At 39.8% G+C, this 19,739-nt stretch overlaps 1 protein-coding gene across 6 annotated transcripts in view; it reads right to left on the bottom strand.

Moving 5' to 3' along the window:
- MYO16 (myosin XVI) overlaps positions 1 to 19,739 on the bottom strand; it is a 537,770-nt gene that overhangs the window by 340,112 nt on the left and 177,919 nt on the right. For all 6 annotated transcript variants that reach the window (XM_067016255.1, XM_067016250.1, XM_067016252.1 and 3 more), the window contains one exon: positions 13,942 to 14,085. In XM_067016255.1, the coding sequence (XP_066872356.1) occupies positions 13,942 to 14,085 (144 nt within the window). The remainder of the gene's footprint in view (positions 1 to 13,941; positions 14,086 to 19,739) is intronic.

Here is a 19,739-nt window from a genome sequence, read left to right as displayed (position 1 = left end):
TTACTGGCTCTGTAAACTCAAGGAATAATATCATTATGATCAGGTGTCATCCTCACTTGGGGATGAGACGGAAGTGGATGCCTCTTCAAATGTTTTGTTGAGATGTTCTCATTATTGGTGACTTTCCAATTAATTATCCCTAACCTCAGACTGAAACTCTCCAACATTCTATCCTTATATATTCTCACTACACGTTCATCTCTGGTAACAGAGAAGGTGGCACTGGATTGCGGTAGAGTTGGCTCCCCACAAAGCGGGGGGTCTTTTGCCTGCCCCCAGCTTCACTGATAAGTTTCATCAGCTTTTATCTGCATTTCATGGCGCACTACACTTGTAAGAATGTTCTTCTGGGGTGTCCACGGCTAAATGTGTTCGGGGAGGCTTGCATACTCTCGTTGGAACTTCAAAATCCATCACAGCACTGGGAAGCCTCTGTATGTCGGGAAGGGTCCTGCTGAGATGGGGACTAACCCGTCCTAATATTTGGGGCACCGCTGAGCCAGACAATCAAGTACCAGGCACGGTCCGGAAAGATCTCATTGGGATGCACCTGGACTGAAGATGCATGACACCCTTTTCTATGACACCCCCTTTCATTTACTGCTTTACTTATTTAAGAAGGGGAGCAGGGGATAACTGGGTCGCCATTGAATGGGGGCAGCAGGACAGGTGAGTATCAGAATGAAGGAAGCGATCCTAGAACTGATAGTTGCTGATTCTGCAAACCAGCTGCGGGGAGGGGGAAAGAGCACTTTAGCTGGGACGTATTTCTAGCAACCCCACCACAGGAGAACTACACGGTGGACAATCTCACAGCTGTCACAGCCGATTTGCCTCGCGTTTCCCAGCAAATTCACCCGATTCCTGCTACCGACCTTACAGTCGCACAGATACGACTATCAACGTCTCTCCCGCTTCTGTTATATTTAGAAATTAAACGTACAGATTTATCCCACTTCCACTTCTCCTTGGCTGACAGAAAATCCCTCATGGTAACTGGGTTTTCTATGGCACCATTTCTCCTTGGCTTTTTAAAAAATTTACTTTCTCAGGCCCAAAAAAACCCCATGATCTTACCTTTTACTAGATATATTGTTTATTCATGTATACATTTCCACCTGACTTATAGTCTTTGAAGTTTCAACCCAAAGTGTCTACTAAAAGTCTTCTATTATTACTGAAAGGGGAATAAGCACTTTTGTCTATCAAATTGTTCCCAAACTAAGTTTCCTTGTGTATTCTAATTCCTAAGGCAGTCAAACTGAATTAAATTCAAATATATTTCTTAGTCTTAAGACACTTTTCCACATCATTTCTTTCATATGACCATCTTCATTTTCTCAGTCTCCAGGTAATATATATATAGATTGCTGCATTCCTCTTGGGTCTTAACTTGACAGTGATTTGACAAAGAGTACATAGCAACATGTGCCTACCAAACAAATATCAAAAGTACACAACAGTAATAAAAACAAGGGCATAATGTGTGCATTTTATGAAACAGTAATTCCTGCTTCATCTACATAAATGCAATTAACTATTCACACTTTAACACAGAATTCTGAAATTCCGTTAAAATATCTGCAAGCTATACAGTTCTCAAAGTAAAAATCTTCAGAAGGCTTAGATGTTACTATTTTTTTTCCACAGACTATAATCATTAAGAGAATATAGCCTACAAAATCTGTCAAAAAGTGATTTTCATTTGGCAAGTCCTGGCTGGAGATTTCTAAATTAAATTATTTTAAAAATATGGATCTCATAATATCTTCATTGAAAATGATAAAATATCTAAAGTATAAATGACCTAACATCATATTTCTATTAATATTAAAATACCCAAATCTTGCTGTGGTAATAGATAAAACATTGAGAGAGAAATAAGGGAGTCCAGAATCACAAATGGAGACAAAGAGATTACACTGAAGCATCACTCAGTAATATATACTGTTCTTGGTCTGATATTTATGAGTTCCCCCCAAATAAGTGAGTAGTTTACGCTACAATGGCATAATAAAGTACTTTTCAAATGTGGTTTAAAGATTCGGTGTTTCTTTAAATTTAAATGTGAAAAAATTTCTGATTTTGTGCAGCTGGACCTATTAACAGAGATCACGCTCGGCTCCCTGTGGGACAAGTTCTGAACTGAATACAGAAGAGCAGTCGCCCACGTCTGACGGCGATTCAGATGGCGGGGATCCGCTCCCCTAATGGAATCACAGGACGAAGGAGTGAGCTCTGATGATGGAGATGCAAAGACCGATATTTCTGCATTTGCTCGTGCACAGGGGAATGAGTTGATCCCCTCCTCTTCTCCTTAGCGGAACGCATTGTAAGAAAATCAAACAGCCTCAGAGCTAAGCGGTCCTGATAACAGTGACCTCCCACAGAAGTGGTTCACTACAAGTCATTGGTGGGAAAATATAAACTTACAAACAAGCTCTACCTGCAGGACACACAGCTAGGACAAATGTGCACTGGACACCGGTCAGCAACCTACAGGGAATGAAAATTGAGAAAACTACAATTTGAATGCAAGGTCAAGGCATCGAAGCATGGCTATATTAGCAGGACTCCGGGATGTGGCATTTCCCTTGTATTAAATATCTGCGTGTGTTATGAGGGTACGGTGCCTATGAAAGTAGCACTAAGTTGAATACTGAAATGATCACACTTTAAAACTAATTTTATCATGAAATCAACCCCAAGTGTGACTTTACCATCTTAGATGACAGATATGTCTGACCTATTTACACCTTCCAGCCGTCAATAATGTGTTGGAGACTCCTATTATAAATTATTTTCCTGCATTAGGAATGGGATATTGTGTAAACAAAGACCAAAATTTCAAAGCAATGCTCTCATGCTGAATTTATCACAGATATAATGTGGTTGGAAGTGTGTAGGTACTTAGTTGATATTGGTTTAATGTTACACATTTCTCTCAGAATTTTCTTGGCACTAATCACATTAAAATCCTTTAATTTAATGGGCCACGTTAAAATCCACAATTTTTTCCCAATAGGTAGAACTCACTTTTTAAATTACAAGTTTCTAGGAACCTTTGAAGTTAATATTAAAAGTTAATTTTATTCTTATATATATAGTAATCACTGTTTCAGAAATTTCCAAGAATCTCTAAGGCACCTGGTAGGGCATCCTATTTTAATATTCTCATTGTAATTTAAAGCATAAGTAAGCAAAGGGCTATATAAATTTTAGTATACCCTCGCAAGTTGTCATATTATGCCATCACATATATTTATTGGGTTGCAAAATAATACAAATATGATGATATTGCTTTTATAAAAATACCTACAGTATATCTATATACAGTTATAAGTACAAATATCCATATATATATAAGTGATCATATTAATATATTATTATTTTCTGTAAAACAGGATCATATTATCTGTCTGTTTTATGACCATCTGCCAGACGTGTTCCATTGCTCACAGCCAACAACCCTCCAGCCGAAACTTCCACCTCCCCTAACCTAAGCTACAGTAATAACCTCCCGTCGCCTACAGCATCCACTAGGGCCTCCAATCCTTTCTCTCCTGCCCATAAAGGGAGGCCATTTCCACGTGACAATCGGGCCACGCGCCGCGGATTCTCACGGAAAACGCATCAACACATACACACCTAGGACATCATCAAAATGTTACCACCGATTTTTCTCTGGCCAGTGGGCTAATGAGTGCCTTCTTTTTCCTCTGTATGTTCCAATGCTTGTAAAACAAACATGAATTATTTATGTAATCAGAAAAAGAAAACATCTTACTAAAAAGACATTCAGAAGTCAAATTAAATGCTTTATAATATTAATGTAAATTATTAGATTTTTAAAATTATCTTAATTAAAATATAGATTAAAAATATTATTTATCGGGCTTCCCTGGTGGCGCAGTGGTTGAGAGTCCGCCTGCCGATGCGGGGGACGCGGGTTCATGCCCCGGTCCGGGAGGATCCCACGTGCCGCGGAGCGGCTGGGCCCGTGAGCCGTGGACGCTGAGCCTGCGCGTCCGGAGCCTGTGCTCCGCAACGGGAGAGGCCACAGCAGTGAGAGGCCCGCGTACCGCAAAAAAAAAAAAAAAAAAATTATTTATCATGAAAAACACTTGAAAAGAGGGAGTACAATTTATCAAAACATGAGAGCATAAATCATCAAACAGGGTAAACCTACGAAAGCTTTCCTTAGACCTTGAGCACAGATGGTGGTCTGTATTTCCCAAACTTAATAGAGCCATGTTGCTATTAGATGTACAAAATATATGTATCTTTATGTTCTTCAAAGAATTGTATGTAAAATTATAGAAATGCCATGAGTGGGCTTCCCTGGTGGCGCAGTGGTTGAGAGTCCGCCTGCCGATGCAGGAGACACGGGTTCGTGCCCTGGTCCGGGAGGATCCCACGTGCCGCGGAGCAACTAAGCCCGTGAGCCATGGCCGCTAGGCCTGCGCGTCCGGAGCCTGTGCTCCGCAACGGGAGAGGCCACAGCAGTGAGAGGCCCGCATACCGCAAAAAAAAAAAAAAAGAAATGCCATGAGGCACACATTTTTCAGTTTACGCTTTTGCATTTAAAGATTAAGTATTTCTTCTATCGGACATTAGTCAGAAAAGAAAAATCTTCATCAACAACAGTGGAAGTTTCCGAAAAGGCTGACTAGTGACAACAGTATGTTACAAAACGTCAAGTTAACATGTACGATGTGTGCAAATGCAGGTCTTTCCTATTCTTGTATAAACAATTCATATTGTGTAAAAGATGCAATCAGAGAACCCTGGGAGCAGCAAAAATCATGCTCAAAACCAGACAAACTTCATTTTCAGGCACCGTGAATCTAGTGTTAAGTTTGGTGCCATAATCACAGCCATGGTTGATTTAAATTCCTGCACGTTTAATCTATCTTAACAGAACAGACCATTTTAAATGTTTATCCAGTATTGATACTGGATACCCTGATGTGTCATTAACCACGGGCTGCTTCACTTAGTAACTTAAGGAAATACATGTTGACAATCACGATAAAAGTGGCAAAAATCAAGTTAAAAGAGAGAAGTGAGCAATACTGAATTGAAAAATCCAGGCGTTCTTCAAAAATAACTTTTAAGTAATTTACGTGATAGACCACTGCCACTGCAGGAGGGGCTGTGCTCAGAGCCATGAAAAAAGTTCCCACTTTTTTGGAGTTTATTTGTAATGAAGTACTTATCGAAGTCACAGAACTAGTGAGAGAACTGGTCAGGGCTTATGCTTGAGGTTCTGACGCTCAAATCTCTTTTTATTTTTTTTAGACATCTTTATTGGAGTATAATTGCTTTACAATGGTGTGTTAGTTTCTGCTGTATAACAAAGTGAATCAGCTATACATATACATATGTTCCCATATCTCTGCCCTCTTGCGTCTCCCTCCCTCCCACCCTCCCTATCCCACCCCTCTCGGTGGTCACAAAGCACCGAGTTGACCTCCCTGTGCTATGCGGCTGCTTCCCACTAGCTATCCACCCTACGTTTGGTAGTGTGTAGATGTCCCTGCCACTCTCTCACTTCGTCACAGTCACAGCTTACCCTTCCCCCTCCCCGTATCTTCAAGACCATGCTCTAGTAGGTATGACACTCAAATCTTTGCCATGATGCTTTATGCCTACGTTAAGGCCAAGGAACCATTCCTTGTACTTCTTTCTTCCACTTTAAGCCTTTAAAATTCTCGGTATATTTACACCTATGTTTGTGACCACCATGGTCAAAGCCTTTACTAGCAGTTTTGTCCACACTCAGAAACAGTGTCCAGTGTGTCAGTGCAGCTTTCCATCAGACAGAGCTATTTACATCAATAACCTATCAGGAATTTATTCTTTCTGATTGACCAGGTCCAGCTTGTAAATACTTGTTTCCTTCCCTAAGGAAGTTCTTAGATTTTTTTTTTACTTCTTCTTTATGCTACACCAGGGAAGGATGTGACAGCACAGTTCTAACAGGACACATTGACTTTCACAAGAAATCCTTGTTGATATTTTCACTTAAGATTATTTACAATATAAATACAATTACTGTCCAAGAAGGTGATGTGATGTCTGTAACACCGACCCACAGACTTCATCAACAACATAAGCTCTGAAGTTCTCAAAATACAGCTTCTCTTTTTTGAATGTATTTTGTAGTAACCATTCAGGTAGCTAAATTTAAAAGGAGGTGACTCTTATTACCCTTGTGCAAGTTGATGGAGATCCTGATTCTTTTCCAGTGAATTATCACTTTATAGGTTTGTTCTGATGGCCCAAAGAGGACTCATTTTCAGAAATGAAATTTAAGAGGCAGGCTACAGTAGTAGACTGATAGGTTCTATATTGTCTTAGAATTTAAGAAGCTAATGAATTTCCAGGATCCTGCTTTTTATTGACATCTACTTCAAAATCCATTTTGCTTCCTTGACTATATATATATGACTTAAAGATATTACAAAGAGTAGATCTCTTGTAGAAGCCTCCTAATATTTTTGGTTAAGGGGTGATTCAATAAAGCCATTTTGGAAAAGAAATAACTCCAAAGAGAAAGACTATTTAACTAATACAACACATACAACCTTCCAAAAAAGCAGGATTAGGCATCATTGTTGCTAAGCCTCTTTTATTGTTTATTTGATTTATTTGACAGTATTGGTGTACTGTCCCATTTCTTACGCCCCTTATATCAACCTTTTTGATGTATTTAACTGTTTGATGTAATTTAGTGTTTTAATGAATTTAGTGACTGATGTATTTATTTCAGAACCCAAAATTGAACACTGCTTTACAAAATTATTTTCCTCTACAAATTCAATTTTTTTTTTTCAAATAAAATGGAAATCTCAACCTCAGATCAAGCTTTAACAGCACACGCTCTCTTAAATGTCACTGGGCGGTGGGCTAATGAAATCTCTTTTACAATTTCTGCTGGTTCAGAACGGCTGTAACATTTGCACTTATAAACTTCCCACAGGAATTTTAATACTCCTGCCTTTATCACCGCTTCATGAAATTAAGTCTACCCTTTGTAAGAATTTGTCCACCCTACTAACAAATAGATATCATCCTATGTGATAAATAGTTTTGGGGGGACCTTTTATAGGAAAACTTGGTGTGGAATTTTTTTCAGGAAAAGAAAAATCATTATGCTGGCTTCTGAGCCAGCACCAAACCTTAGCTCTGACTGGCTGGATTCACCTGTCTCCCGGATGTTGAGGTTGATAGGATTTTCCCTGAAACTTCAGCTCTCTGATGGGTCCAAGAAAAGTTACTGATTTTCAATCGGTTCAACTTTTTTCTTTTTGCAAGGAGAGCAGTCTGAGTCTGTCTGAGCTGAAACCAGAAGTCCTCCACGAGCATTTTTCGAATGACACTTTATTGCTTGTTTTGTGAAATCTACTTTTATGGTGTCAATCACTGTGAATAAGGAGTAAGCATTTTCACCATAGACAGGATGAATTGTTACCGTCGGTTTTAGTGATGGGGAAGTTTAGGTAGCAATAGGTTTAAAAAAACACGACTTAAGAACAACAACAACAACAAAAAGGTGGACTGATAGAAAGTAGAATGGTGGTTACCAGGGGCTGGAGGGCAGGGAAGATGGGAGATGCTGCTGAAAGGGTACCAACTTGGACTTATAAGATGGGTAAGTTCTAGGGATCTAATGTACAGCATGGTGACTACAGTTCATCATATTGTATTATACACCTGAATTTTGCTGAGAGAGTAGATCTTAAGCATTCTCACTACAAAAAAAATTTAATATTAACTCTGTGAGGTGATGGAGGTGTTAATTTACCTGACTGTTGTAATCATTTAACAAAATATACCAAATCATCACGTTGTAAAATATATACAGTTTTATTTATCAATTACACCTCAATAAAGGTGAAAAAAAGAAAAAAAACACCCTCTTAATGTTCAATGGTCACTAACAGGGCTTAGGAGCCAGAGTAGCTTCCTTCAAATTCTTACTCCGATTAGCCCCAAAAATATAACCTTGGGGTAAAAAATTGGACGTTTGCCCCATTTCCTTTCTTGACAAACTTGCCTTTAGACCTGGTGAGATACATTAAGTAGGATAAACCACGAAACGCGTCCTCTGACCTCATCATAAAGATGTCAAAGTATTTTCGGCAAAGGGCCATTTTGAGGGGTCTGAGTGAAGAGAGACCAGACTGTCTGCATGGGGTGACAGGAACCGTAAATTGGGGTCAGAAAAAGCATACTGTCCCTCAGAGAAGTTTGACAATGAACATGAGAGGACAACAGGGTGACACTCCGAGGACAGAGTCTGATCAGGCTTTTTTCTTCTTATTTTTTAACTAATGGAAATCACTAGAACATAACCATGAATTAATTTAAATTAATTAATTTAATTAATTGCCTCACCTATACAAAGTAAAAGTGGTAAAAGCTAGCACATACATCTAGGATTCTGTGAGGACTAAGTGAATTAATCATTATAAAGCACGTAGAAAAACACTCATCATATAGGGAGGGCTGTATAAAAGTTAATTATTAATATCTGCTAGAGTTTTGTAGATCTGGCAAAAGTACTACTGACAACATTCACAGTAGCTATGTCTACTGCAAACCATGAAACCATTTGTGATTCAGTTAAAATAGCAACGATCTAATGCCCTTTAGTATATGATGGTGACACACACATACATCTCCACTTAACAAAAACTCACAATAAAGAATTACCTTGCAAATCAATGAAAATTTCTACAGATAATGCTTTCCTGAAGAACTTGAAAAAAATGGGATTCAAATACATTTTTCATTCCTTTTGAAACATAAGCCCATACTCCTCATGCTATTCTACACATCTTCTCCATTTCAGCAAACAGATTCCAACCCTGCAGTTCTCAGGCCAACAAAGTGGAAGCCCTCCCTGACTCCTGCTCTTTATCTCAAGCCCCCAATCCAATCCAATCCCACACCAAATACGGACAACTCGACCTTCCAGATACGCCCACGTGTCGGCCACTTCTCACCACCTGCACCATGTCTGGCCCGGACACTGGGACAGTTTCCCCTAAGAGTTCCCCCCGCCCCCTTTGTGTATTTTCAACAGAGCAGCCAGAGTGGATCTTTGTAAATGGATGTCATATCACGTCTCCTCTCCACTCAAAAGGCTCCACAGGCACCCTCATCACCTGGGGTAAAAGTAAATTCTAACGTCCAAGCAACGGGCTTGATGAGCTCCTGTCGCCTCTCTGACTTCTCGTCCCTCCCTGCCCACGTCCACTCCACGAGAGAGCTGCCTGGGTCTCTTTTGCTCTTCTTCTAACACGAGCCACTGCCCCACAGCTTGCCCTCACCCGTTGCCTCTGCCCAGCCCACGATGCACCCACAGTCCTCAAGGCTCACAGCTCAAATGCCACCTCTCCATCAGGACATCCATTAAGACTCTCTACTCCTCTCTCCTTGCCCCTCCAACATTTCGTTTTAGTTGACACGTTGTATACTTCATCCATTAGGTGTTTTTTCCTGTTTCTCCCCAGTAGAATGTAAGCTCCAAAGAGGCAGGGATCTGTGCTTCTTTTATTCACTGCTGACCCCCTCAGTGCAGAACAGAAGGCACTCAAATATGTAAGTGCACAGTGTCCCTTACTCATCAATTTGGAAAACGGAAAGAAGACTGGACATGCAGCGCTAAACAACGTACAACGGCGTTTAGTTCTGGAAGTAAAAGGAATCTTTTTTTTGAGGTTGTTAGCAGGAACATATTTCTATAGTAATTACAATTTTTATGATGATGTATTTCACCCACATTTATTGGAAAGCAAATTATTTCTATGGATGGATGGTGGGCTAGTTATGACATGGTGGTAATGAGGCTACTCAGATTTGCTGAATCCATTAGTCAAGTTTCTCAGTGGCTACACGCACGTTACTTGCTTTGGTTTGTTTCTGTCATTGTTCTATAATGTAAAATCATGTAAAATGCCTTATTATTCACTGTGTAGCACCCAGAACATAGTGGTCACTCAATAAATATTTGCTGGATGAATGAACAAACAGTTACTTCCTTGACGGCAGGAATTATGTTAAGGATAGTTGGTGATCAATAAATATTAGTTAATGATTAAAGACAGTCATCAGTAAATGAATAACAGCAACGGGCAGATATATAACTTTGCACATGAGGTTGGGTCATTCTATGGTGTGAGAGATAGGGCATTGCAGACCACGAAAATGTTGATAACCTGACAATTATAGATTTAATTCTATGTTTACACATGAAGTAAATCCAGTTTCTAGCTCTCAATTCTGCCTGGTAAAGAAAAGCAACATCATCTGACACTGAGATCATGTGAGCTGAAGGAAAGCACTTCTAAATACAAGTGTAGAATGAGTAGGATGAAGAATTCTAGAATATCTAAGAAGATGAATGTGGCAATAAGACAGGTTTTTTTTAAGATATAACATGAGTTAATAATGGCAATATTAAATGCAGGCTGACTTCCAAAAACTGGCCTGCCATTCTTTCAGTCATTTGTGTATGTATTCAGCAAGTATTGCTATATATACGTTGAGTCTCTATAAAGTGCTGGCACTGTTTTAACAAATAGCCATGTATGCACCAGCTAGTTACTTCTGTGACTTGCTGGAAGCTAATAATTTAGTTAACGTCTAACTTAGAGCTCCCTAATGAACACCACTGATATAAGCTAGATAAAGAATGAATGAATATAAATCAGATTGTTTTAGGCAGAAGAGCTATTTATTATAAAGGCAACTGGCCATTAATAAAATTGAGTTATTGCCAGGGGAACAAATAGGAGTTACAGAAACTGTGTCACACGAGAATAAAGGGAAAAGTAAATTGTATGTAAACAAGCACAACATACACGATAAGGTGAAAGAGAGAGGAGCTCGGGCAATACGCTGACGATCCTAGCAGCAACTGGGGAGGAAATGCCAAAGAACAGGGGAATACAATAAAGGTACCAAAAAAGGAGTGTAGAGAACTCACCTCATCAAAATGGAGCTATCACTGAGTCTGACAATGACATGAGGATGTCCCCCCTCAGGACAATGGTTTAGTACCTCTTCAAATTGTTATTTTTCTAAGCATCTGTTTTAGGAAATGCGACTGGTGCCAGTGCTTATTGATTTTCCTTGGAAGACACTGTTTAACCTCAACGGGAACAAGGCACATGTATATTTCCTCAGTTATGCAAAGAGCCACAAGGAAGACCTGAGTAATTTGCCACTATATGTCTAACTTATTTCTACAATTATAGTGTACCTTACACATTGACACCCCAGGTACCAGTCCTCGTGGGCTGCCCTAATCCCAGCTCTGGTTATAAACATGCTTCATTCCTGCCCTCTGGGTGGTCCAAGTTCTTTGCTACTTCTAGTCTATCAGTGGTGTTTCTAATACCCCTGCTACTCGCGGCAACAGCCCCTATATGCTGAAGGGGAGTCATATGCAAGCAGTTACAGCTTCTGCACCTTGAAATCACAACCCTGCCATGTACTGAGCCCTTCTCTTGGCTGTCCCTGTGATATTAAATTGTAAGAATCCTATGAGATGCCTAGACCAGGACTCAGGGCAGAGACTCTACAAAGAAGGTAGATCCTCTTACTCTGTTCCATCAGAAATAAGAAACAGATATTCTATAATGAAGGAAGGAAATCTTGGCTGGCAGTGAAATTAAGGGCTGACAAACTCTCTGAACTCAAGAAGGGGAAGTCTTCATCCAGCAGTGTACACTGAGGAAATGGAAGGAGGATTTTAAGAATTCAAGCTCAGTCACATGAATATTGGTTCCTGAGAACTGCACGAATGAAATGAAAATAGAAAGCCTAATTTGGCAAAGGTTTGGTGTAACTAATCGTAATTACTTAGAGAAAATAAATGGAGACGGGCCTTGAAAAAGTGACTCTCAACTAATATTCTGAATCTCTCAACTAATATTCAGAAAAAAAAATAAAACATAGGAAAACTACAAAAGCTATGAATCTAACTTTTCTGTCTCATTCTCATATAATTATAGCCCAGCTTTGCCCAAGTCATCCAGTGGTTGAACTATCCAGAAAAAAAGTTTCAAACAACTACTACACACCAAGCCATTTCTTAAAAATTCTAGCCTGGTGTTCTATGAGTTCTGAGAATTCCAAAGAGTTCACAGTTGATGATTTTATTGTGTCACTCAAAAGACGATATAGTTCCCTTCTGAGATGTGTTTTAAATTTTCCTTTAATACTAAGCAAATACTAAGTAGATCTCACTGCCTTTGTGCTGACTTGTTAGTTTAATTCCTCTTAGGTTCAGTTTCTATAAAGTGAAGATTTGTTCTTATAAATGAGTTAAGTACTTTTTCATGTGTTTTCCTAAGAGTATTAGCTCCCCAAATGATTCTATTTCAAGCTAAGTCGTCTTTATTTCCTTTATCTTTCCTTATTTATTTATTATAGCTGCCATCTTCCAGGATTTGAAAGGAACACATTTCCAGTGATATACACTTCTACTATAAAAACGGAAAAACTTTACAAATTCTTGAGGGACAAATAAGACTAAAGTAGACCAAATTAAACCTCTTACAAGATTAAGGAAATCTCCATTCATAGTCTTCATCCTAAAAGCCTTCTGCTTCGGATTTTAAAAAGGGGGAAGAAAGCAATGTAGCGGGATTGTGTTTTTTAAAAAAAGATATGTTCAAGTCCTAAGGCTACTACTATCTGTGAGCGATCTTCTATGGAAATAAGGTCTTTGCAGATCAAGGTAAGATAAGGTGGTATTGAGTTAAGGTGGACCCTAAACCCTATGACTGGTGCATTTATAAAGAAAAGAGAGGGGTATTTGGATACAGAGACACAGGGAAGAGGGCCACGTGATGATGGAGGCAAAGACTGGGGTGATGCATCTGTAACCAAGGACCAACAAGGACTGCAAGGGATCCAGAGGAGCTAGGCAGGAACAAGGGAGAATTCTTCCCTAGAACTGACACAGGGCATACAGCTTTGCCAACACCTTGATTTCAGATTCCTGGCCTCCAAAATGCGAGAGAATAAAGTTCTCTTGTATTTAGCTATCATGTATGTGGTAATTTGTTAAGACAGGCAGCACGACCCTGGGGGAGAAAGGCCAGACTTTGGACAATGACCTTAAGTTAAGAGATATAGTTTGCTTTGTGACCTACGGCAAGTTGCTTCATATCTCTGAGCACCAATTTGCTTGTATGTGAAATTTTGAGGGCTCATGTGAAAAGCCAGGCACATAACAGAAAATCATTAAGGAATTAAGCAATTTTTACTAATAAAGGGAAAAAAGCAAATCATTCATTCTTACTCTTATATCCTAGTATGCTTTCTAAAAAATCCTGCATAATTTCTTAAAATCTTTGTTAGAGATAAACTAATCCGAAAGAATCCCAATTCTGAAATAATTATAGTATGTGTGAGGACCCATGTCAGGGTCTAAGCTATAACTCAAGACAATGACAACAAATAACTCCAGTGATTTTTATACTTAGAGTTTTCACTTTCATGTAAACAAAAGTTGTAGACACTTCTTTGCTAGATTTAAACAAGAGAAGAAGATTCAATATAAGCCACACAGCCTTACTATCAAACACCTAGTTTGGCTCAAAATTAGGAGAATGAATTGAAAGACAAAACAACAATTATCAAACCATTTTAGTTAGCACTGACTTGTGAGGTATCAAGGCGTATAATTTCCAAGAAAAAGGTAAGAGGAATAGAGCTTGGTGTGATATCTACACAGTTTGTTTTATGAACTATGTGGTGACCCACAACCTTAGTCTCTAATTATCTTGTAATTCCAGGCAAATAAGTGATGACAAATACACATATTTTTTTCTCACCTGAAGTATTATTGGTTAAATATGCAGACTTTTATAGGCCATCAAATCTTCAAATGGTAATAAACTGAATTGCTTTACTTACTAATACAAGCAGTAGGACAACATCAGGGTTATCACATGCACAGGCAATGTGCATTGGTGTCCAAAAATCTTCGTCCTGGTGGTTGACATTGGCCCCTCTGTCAATCAGGATCTCTGCAATGAAGACATTATCATACCGGGCACACTGAAAAAAGAAAAAAAGAAATAAAAGAAAGTATGCTATGATAGCAAACTACGATAGGTTTATTTGGAATAAACCTAATCCAAATTTCCTTTCCATAGGTAGACAACTTCAATGCCAATTTTGGAACTTGGGAGGTGGAGCTAAACTGGGGAAGAATGTATTCATGTTCCCTAACTAACCTACAAGAAAAGAAGCATATGTAAGACTGAAAGGAAAATTAAATCCATGGACAGTGGAAAGAAAAATAGACTAGATATTATAGAAGACAAGATTAGTCATTTGAAGGCAGTAATGCAAATTATACAAAATGAAACACAAAGAGAAAAATGATGAAATAAATGAATGGAGCCTCAGTGAGTTGTGGGAAAACTTCAAACTGACCGATAACCCCTCAGACTGACAGCACAGGAAATGGGTACTACAGAGATACATGTATGTTTTTGTTATTATTTAATTACTGTTATAATTAGTCATTAGAAAACAGCCCAATTTTAAAAAGTAGGCAAAAGATTTGAACTTTGTCAATATTTTATAGTACCTATAAAGGGAGTATAACCTTTAAAAACTATGAATCACTATACTGCACACCTATAACTTATATAATATTGTACATCAACTATACTTCATCTTAAAAAAAGATACATGAATTGTGGTTCACAATTATAACACAGTCATTGAAGAATCTCCATATCTTTCTTCATTCTCTGGTACTCACAAGAATGTACAAAGAGGACAAGGCAAACTCATGGTGCACATTCCATATGGAAGAAGATCTGAGGGGTGCCATTTTGGGGACACATGGAAGCACTTGGGGCAATGGCAAACACATGAACTTTGAAGGATTAGTTTCAGTTTTGAACTAAGATATTTGTGTATCTGATGTTCCATGTCATGTGTAGCAATAACAAATGGTCCCTACCATCAGGGCCTGATGATCTGAACCATGACCCCATCCACACTCACTGCAGGTTTGGGTACAAAGACTGGTAAGGTGAGGACCAGAGAATAAAAGCTAATACATCCATTTTAGAATTTGGGGCCTGGACCCAATTTCTTTTAGGAAATTCATATGCAAGTAATTCCTATTCTTCTCTCTTTTTCGTTTTGATAGCTCCCTGCATAATCAAACCCGATGTGACCTTGTCCTCTGTGCCTGTCAAGATGTCCTCAACCTGCACGCCAGAAACCCACACTGATGATTCAAAGATACCTAAGGTTTAGCTTTCAGTCTTTTACCAAAACATAGTTAATTAGATACCGTGTTTAAAGTGATACCCGCCCTCTCAAGTGACGTAAGTTTTAGATTCACATTTCAGAGGATCGTGAATAATAATTTGACAGCAGTAAGTACCTTCTAATCACACTTGTCTGCAAAGATGATGATGGCTGAATATTCCTGGTACAATGTTCTTACAGTATTATTGCTATATAGTAAACTTCATTCTCCCTAGAAAGAATTTTCATCAAGGTAGAAAATCTTCCTCCCAATTCAGGTAGTTTTTCACCAATGTTTAGCAATTTCTGGGGACAATTTATGGAACCATAAGAATGGCTGAGGTCCCGCTCTTGTCACCCTCAACAGAACTCAGACAACATCAGTTATTTCCACCTGGAGACAAGTCCCCAGCTCCTCCTGTCACTGTCATCTCCTTCTTGAAGTGCCAAGCAGGACTAGCTACATAATTTATGCAAAATGAAAATAGAGGGCCCTTTATTCAAATATTCGTAAGAATTTAAAGATGGCGACAGCAGAGCATGAAAGCAAGCTTGGGCCCTTCTCAGTACAAGGCACACGCCACAGAGCCTGCCCTGAATTTTGAAGCCCCTTGACCAACCTGCCTCCCAGGTGCCTCATGTCCACACGCTCTTCCTTCCACTGGACCTTTGGAACAGTCCATTTCAAGTAAACGTTCCTCATCTGGAAATGTCCAGAGAACCTAAATGGAAATCTATCTCTCTGGAAACACCATGTCTCCTGGAGCCTTCCCCTGTGCAGGTGAAGTTATTCTTTCCTAGGACCCTGAAGAAGTTGGGTTATTTTCTCAGCGTATCACTGATTCTTCTAGAATCACTGCATGTTCACCTTCTTGTGCTTCTTTCTAAGATTCACTCTGTCCTTACATACAATGCTCTTCCCCCAACCTGGTCCAAGCCTTCATCAAAGGCTTAGGAACCATGACCACAGTCTTTACTCCTCTTTTGAGCACCACCAAACAATGAGGCATCAGGTACATTGGGTCACCCCCCCTATATGAGAGTTTTAAATGTCTTCCTTCCAGTACTCAGGAATCTTCACCTACACTGTACTTTAGTTACCCATTCCTCATGACCAAGATTAGCTCCACACTGAAATATTAAATTCTGCAATCCCAATCTGTGACCAGAATATTCCATCCTGCCTCTTCGGGTACACTTAGAAAACAACATGGCCGATAGCTCCTTCCCCTGAGACGTTCATGGAATTGACCAGGGTTAGAAAATGACCACTTGCACTTTCAACACCAGCTCAGTAGCTCACAATTTCTCTGGCAATGCATCCTTTCGCTCATTTTTAAGTTTGTAAACAAAGGTGATATTTCTCAACGTACAAAAACCCACTACAATGTGAATTACTGATTCAGCCCCAAAGACTCTGAAAACTATAGAAACCAAATCACAAACAAAGACAATTTTCAACTTCAAATGTGGTGTCTTTTCCCTCCACATTATCATAAGGGGTATTTTATATGTTCTAGTTCTGGTTGGCTAAGGAGCAGCATGTCCTGAACGACCCTGAAATCTACCCTCAGAAAATCAAAAATTCGATATACACTGTGTTCACACACCAAGTCCTATGGTTCACAAATGTAAGTTATCTGTTGCCGGTTTGTTTTTGTAAACTGGAGTCGGATCTACTGTAACATAAGTTTTCTCGATGATTATCTATTTTCAGTATCTATTTTCCCTCCTCTGTGTTGATTACAAAACCATTGGGACAGAGGAGACCAGCGAAGAGGTATTAGGACAACCACCAATTTGATGCCGATTCATTTACTGAGTGGATACCATGTGCCAGGCATCATTCTAATATGAAAAACCGTGTATTTCTGCGCTGCCTGGCAGCTCTGGGGGAAGGAGAAGCGACAGGATTTACACAGTCAATTTGGATTTAGCCACGTTCCATTTTCTTGTCCTGTGTTTATGGGACCTTAGTGGTTCAAAAACATTTCTACAATCAGAGAGAGGCAGAGACAGAGAGAAAGAGACAGAGACAGAGAGAGGGGAGAGAGAGAGATGAGAGGCAAAGAGGTAGAGATTTATATCAGCAGCAAAACGAATTCAAATCTGTTGCAATTTCCAAAATTTTTGACATCACTCTGGAACTTCCATAGGGTCCTGTGCATTCAGTGTCAATCCCATGGGCCGTCCTTTTCAACCAGTGCTTGGATCTCTGCAAAGTCACTCCCATTTCTCTGCCACTATATCACACTGAAGGATCACATTCATTACAGTGTCACCTTGAATATACTTCTTATCATTTTTGCTTTTCTCTCTGGTAAATATTTATACTCCAGATTACCTTGCCATAGATAAACTATCCAGAATACTCTGCGTTGAAGTACAGTTATTATTGCTACCGGCATTCCAAACAGCACAGCTTCCAGCCAACTGAACCACACTCTAATGATGGAACAGGTCGTTGCTAAAGAGATGCAGATGTACCCCTGATGCACATCCTGAAATTTTAAACTCCTGATGACACTGTTATCCTTTTCAGTGAGCATAAACTCTGCTCCTTCAGCTGCAGCACTGGTTTGCTTTGGTGTGAATCGCCAAGATTTTATCAGGCAATGCTGTATTCCAGGCACTGTGCTTGGCAATGTATACGTAAAGGACCATGACATGGTAATCACCCTTGAGAAATAGACAGTGAAGTTCAAGGAGATTGAGGGTGTACAGAGCATTCTATAGAGTCACAGCAGAGGGTCCCCAACTGCCTGGTAAGAACTGGACAATTAAGTATGGGAACACAAGGATTGAGGGGCAGGGGTTGAGACATTCATAACCCACTGATTAAATACATATCCACAGAGGACCTGCCACATCCCCACCATACGCCAACCCAGAGGGTTGGTATTATGAACTAGATGTCCGCCCTAATCAACAGCTTACATTCAAGGGGGCAGTCAGGAGAGGAAGCCAAAAGAGAGGTAAGATGTACAAGTCCAGCCAGCCATGGAGCCACCTCAGAGGAGAGCCCAGTATAGGAAACAGTCTAAAAAACACTGAGGAGGGATGAAAATAGCCATTCGTGGGATTACATGAAATCTGGCATGTCTAGAGAGTCGATTAAATGATTGGAACTGTTTGCTTAAGGAAGGCCTCTCTGAGTGGGGGAGCTTCAGACTTCCCTAAGGGAGAACCTTTCAGGATGCGACACTCCAGTTCTCCTAGAAAGATCCACACCAGTGGTTTCAATGCTGGTTGATTGAAAATTTTGTTGGAGGGGAGCACAGTCCTAGGAAGTCTGTGCCTTATTGCCTTCACCCTGTAAGAAAGGGTTCTGGGCTTCCCTGGTGGCGCAGTGGTTGAGAGTCCGCCCGCCGATGCAGGGGACACGGGTTCGTGCCCCGGTCTGGGAGGATCCCACGTGCCGCGGAGCGGCTGGGCCCGTGAGCCGTGGCCTATGAGCCTGCGCATCCGGAGCCTGTGCTCCGCGACCGGAGAGGCCACAGCGGTGAGAGGCCCACGTACCGCAAAAAAAAAACCAACAACAACAACATTCAAGCAATATGTAAAAGAGTAAAAACTGAGATCTTGTCTCCTCCCCAAGCTGAGTCGCTGTTAAAAATTCCTTGTCTATTCTTCAAGATTTTCACAGCTGTTGAAAAGATTCTCTGCCCTCCTCCCTGCCACCATGTCTACCTGTCTTGAGTGTAACATATATACTATATTCTCTAATCTGCTTTTGACATTGACCAAATGCCTTGGGCATATCTGCACATCCACTGCAGCTTGCTTTCATCAGGGACGTGGATCTCCTCTGCTTAAATGCCTGCCTTTATGTTAATATGAGAATTCACCAGGTGAAAGAAAGAAGATTTTCCTATTTCTAATGTATTTCACTTAAGCTTCACTATGGTCTCCCACGGTCACAGCACAGAATCAAAAGGACTTGCATTTCATACTCCATGCAAGAGGGTTTCCTTACAACCAGGAGCTCCTTCTTCATAGTTTATGTATGAAAGGTCATAACGTAAGACTCTGGACGGCATTTTAGCAAAGTTCCACGTGATTCTGTTTTCAACTCCATACACAGCATTGTTTCTTCCAAAGAGTTACAGCTGAGTTTTTTCTATAATGCCTTCACAGAGACTAAAATCGTAGGGTGCAGATATTGTTACTTGTTGCCATTATTTCCCCGCTAATGGTACCTGATACTTGCGATACACTTGATTCATAAATTATTGAATGAAGAGTCGACAAACATGCAAATTCAGACTTACTGTTGAAAGTTTATTTAAAAGATGATAAAACTAAAGATTGTATATGATGAAAAAATATTAAAACCTGTTTGTCAATTGTCTACCTTTAATAGAGGGAATTATTAATCTCCAACTTACAAGTTACTGTGGCATTTCTAACAGGAGTCTTCCCAAAATCTCCACATACAG

This window comes from Kogia breviceps, chromosome 16 (assembly GCF_026419965.1).
Source record: "Kogia breviceps isolate mKogBre1 chromosome 16, mKogBre1 haplotype 1, whole genome shotgun sequence".
Classification (NCBI taxonomy): Eukaryota; Metazoa; Chordata; class Mammalia; order Artiodactyla; family Physeteridae; genus Kogia; species Kogia breviceps.
This window is presented reverse-complemented; position numbering and strand designations above follow the sequence as displayed.